This window comes from Tupaia chinensis, unplaced genomic scaffold (genome assembly GCF_000334495.1).
Source record: "Tupaia chinensis unplaced genomic scaffold, TupChi_1.0 Scaffold144010_1, whole genome shotgun sequence".
In the NCBI taxonomy this organism is placed as follows: Eukaryota; Metazoa; Chordata; class Mammalia; order Scandentia; family Tupaiidae; genus Tupaia; species Tupaia belangeri.
Window position 1 is genome coordinate 2,079,615 of NW_006203862.1, and position 3,567 is coordinate 2,083,181.

Here is a 3,567-nt window from a genome sequence, read left to right on the forward strand (position 1 = left end):
TAATTGCCTCCAATCTATGGCTGTCTTGGTCTATTCTTGTCTTTTGTGATCTTGACACTTTTCAGGAGTACTAGTCAGTTGTTTATAGAATGTCTCTCATTTTAGGTCTACATGTTTTTTGGTTTTGTTTTAAACCAATCCTGGTTGGTGTCACAGAGCAGAACTTTACTCTTTGTACAGAGAATGGAGAAAGGGGAGCTTGCATGCTCCAAAGGCACCTTCTCCCCAGAGTGGGAGTCAACCCTTGGGGTTCAGGCGCTGCCTTTTTTGCACTCAGCATGTTTTGCACACTGCAGTTTGCACTTAAGATCCTCTTCCTTACCATCCTTACCTTCTTTTCCACTTGGCACTTCATTGCCACCTGGGGTCTCTGGTTTGAACTGGTGCCTTTTGAACTCCTATTTCTTTGGTTCCCTCTAGCAATCACAGCTAAAAAGCTGATGGGTTTCTACATCACCGCGGCAATTTCTTAGTAGAGCTTTTCCTCAGTAACATTTTCTCATTATTAGATCATGGTTCTGCATTTTCTTAGGGCATCACATCCAGGGTACATAAAATGGTGTTTTATGTGTAGTGAGGTTGAAGTTAATCACATGGGTAAGGAGTTTTCTGCTTGTATTTCTCCCTCTGAATTTAGCAACTTTCCCATTGAAATTAATAAATACCTTAGAGATACTTCGAGAATGTGCAGCTATCCTGTTTCTTCCTAAACTTTCATCTGCTTATTTTTGTATCTATTAATGCCTGCAACACTGTGTATTTGTCTAACAGTGACTTTATTTCCCTTTTTTACATGTACTGACTGAAATTCTCCTGGAAAGAGAAGCTGCATAGACTGGATTTAGATACAGGATGTCATTCCAATGATTATTTTCTGATTCATCAAAATTAGATAGCTGTAGTTTAATAAAGTATGCTTTTATTATTTTTATTTAAATATTTACATTTTATTAATGTTTGATAAAGGCATTGCAAATGGCTTAAGCTATTAATATACTTTATTATAGGCAGGCTGAATGACTGATATATATAAATAAAAAGTCAATTACTTACTCAGAAAAAGCACACAATTAAATGACTTTAAAAAGGGCACACCCTGAATGTAAGCCTTGAATTTTTAGTTATTTGTCTAGCTGCTGAATCTGTCATAGTAAAAATAATATTCTTGATGCTCAGCCACAAGAAGTTCAGGAGCACATATAAGTTCTCTATCAAGAGGAAGTCTTTGTTTATTTTCTTTCTTGAGAATGAGGTACCCTTGAAGGGGTCTCACCACACTCCTCCCTGCAGCCCTCCAGACAGCCAAGTCTTGAGTGTGCATGTTCAGGTTGACCCAGGAGCCTAACTCGGGCCACCCACGTGGCTCCAGTATTGCAGAGCAGAACTCTGCTGCCTGTGCCACCACAGCTGGGCCTAGCAGGAGCACATTAATTTTAGCATTTCTTGGCTTTTATATGTTTACATTGTTAATTGTAGCAGAAGTGCACAAAACATAGTATATTTAGCATGGATTTTTCATAGCTTGGCACTTTTCATCGATCATATTTATCCTTTCATTTAGCCAGAATGGTTAGTCAGCAGAAAAGCTTTGAATTGGAGCTGACTCGTTTCTGAGTCAGTGACAAATTTACTTTCTAAGCATGATATCTTAGTTTTATTTTAAAAATTGGAAAAGGGCATTATGTAGACCAGGGGTCGACAGACTTTTTCTGTTAAGGGCAGAATGGTAAATGCTTTAAACTTTGTAGGTCATCCAGTGTTGTAACCATACATGGGGTGCATGTGCGGGTGCATGACAGTGTTCCCAAAAAGACATTGCTTAGGAGAACAGACGGTGGACTAAGTGTTATAATTTGCTGACACTTGATTTAGACATAAACGTACTCAAACTCCAAATGTATATTGTCATTTACCCTCACCTCACGTTTGTCTCTACAGGCAGAAGACTGATCTTTGAAAATATGTATTTGGGAGATAGTCGCGTTCTGTTGAATACCTTGTGCTGGTGCTGCCATCGGAAAATCTGGTTACACTCCGGGGAGGCCTGCGACCACGGCAGGACTGAACCGCCTCGGCCCTGAGATGAGCGTCCGGCCTGAGCGGGCACATCATGAATAGGTACACGACGATCAAGCAGCTCGGGGATGGAACCTACGGTTCCGTCCTGCTGGGAAGAAGCATTGAGTCTGGGGAACTGATTGCTATCAAAAAGTGAGTTTTATCCTTCACGGTCATTAATTCTTCCTCACTACACATTGTTCAGATGGTCTTCACTCCCTCCTCTACCTTCCCTGTGTTTGAAGCCTTTCTAAAGGGAAGGGGTGGGAGGCATGGAGAAGAACCTTAAGTAATGATTCGTGACATAGGGTGGCGTGGTGCCCACTGTCTTGTTCTCTCTACCTTACTTCCTCTTCTGCAACCTGAACCGGGACTTACGATATGAGTTATCTATTGTTGTATAGTAGTTTACCTCATGATTAGTGGTCTAAACATCTGTTATCTCAGTTTCTGAGAGTCAGGAGTATAGATGCACCTTGCTGAGTTCTCTGCCTCAAGTCTTTCTGAGGCTGCAGTCAAGGTGGTGGTCAGGGCTGGGTTCTCATCTGAAGGCTGGACTAGGGAATGTCCATTTCTGAGCTCAGTTATGTGATCGTGGACAATATTTTGTATAACAGCAGCCCCACTTCTTAATACCTCTTTTATGTCTTTGTTTTTTGTTGCTATTACAGAATATCAGAGAAGGTCATTTATAAAGAAATTTATTTGTCTCATGGCCACCTTCTGGTACTACATCATAAACATGGCGGAGAGAAGTGGAAAGGGAAGTGACACGCACAATCAGCTGGACCTGCTTTATAGCGATTTACTCTCAAGGAATCCAATCCCATGAGAACTCACAAGGGATTAATCTATTCATGGAGGATCTGCCCTCATGTCCCCTGTACCTCTCAGTAGGCCCCACCTCTCAATACTGCTGCATTAGGGATCAAATTACAGCATGAGTTTTGGTGGGAACACCATACTCACACCATCACAATTACCTTGTGGGTTGTTGGACTGAGAACTTCAGTTTCCTGCAGGTGGTTGGCTGGAGCATGTCCTCAGTTCCTTGAAATGTGGGCCAATCCAAAGAGCAGCTCACAACATGGCAACTGCCTTCATTAAGACATGGGAGTCAAGAAGGCAATGAGAAGGAAATGACTTTGAAAATAGAAGTCATATCTTTTTGCTATTGTAACCTATTCACAGAAGGGCCATCTTCTCTGACTGCTGTATTCTTTTTTTTTTTTTTTTTTTTTTTTTTAGGTTGTGTTTTGTTTTTAGATTTTTTTTTTTATACTTTGTTTTTTATTATAAATTTTATTTTTCTTTTCTCATCACAACACACATATGAATCTTCCATCCAAAATACACTGTGCATTGGCTCAATCAAGCACATCAACATATATGTTCTCAGCAAATGATTTCCCAATTTTTGTGTCCTGCATACCTTGCCTTTTGTTTTGCCATCCTAGGTTCCCCATCCCCACCCTCTGCCATGTCCCATCTTCCTCCTCCATTGTCCCT

At 40.8% G+C, this 3,567-nt stretch overlaps 1 protein-coding gene across 1 annotated transcript in view; it reads left to right on the forward strand.

Annotated features, from left to right (window-relative positions):
- Positions 1-1,944: 1,944 nt before the first annotated feature.
- The window catches only part of CILK1 (ciliogenesis associated kinase 1), a 57,426-nt gene continuing 55,803 nt past the window's right edge, over positions 1,945-3,567 (forward strand). Inside the window, exon 1 of the mRNA XM_027767195.1 lies at positions 1,945-2,211. Coding sequence (XP_027622996.1) covers positions 2,111-2,211 — 101 coding nt within the window. The 5' untranslated portion in view covers positions 1,945-2,110. The remainder of the gene's footprint in view (positions 2,212-3,567) is intronic.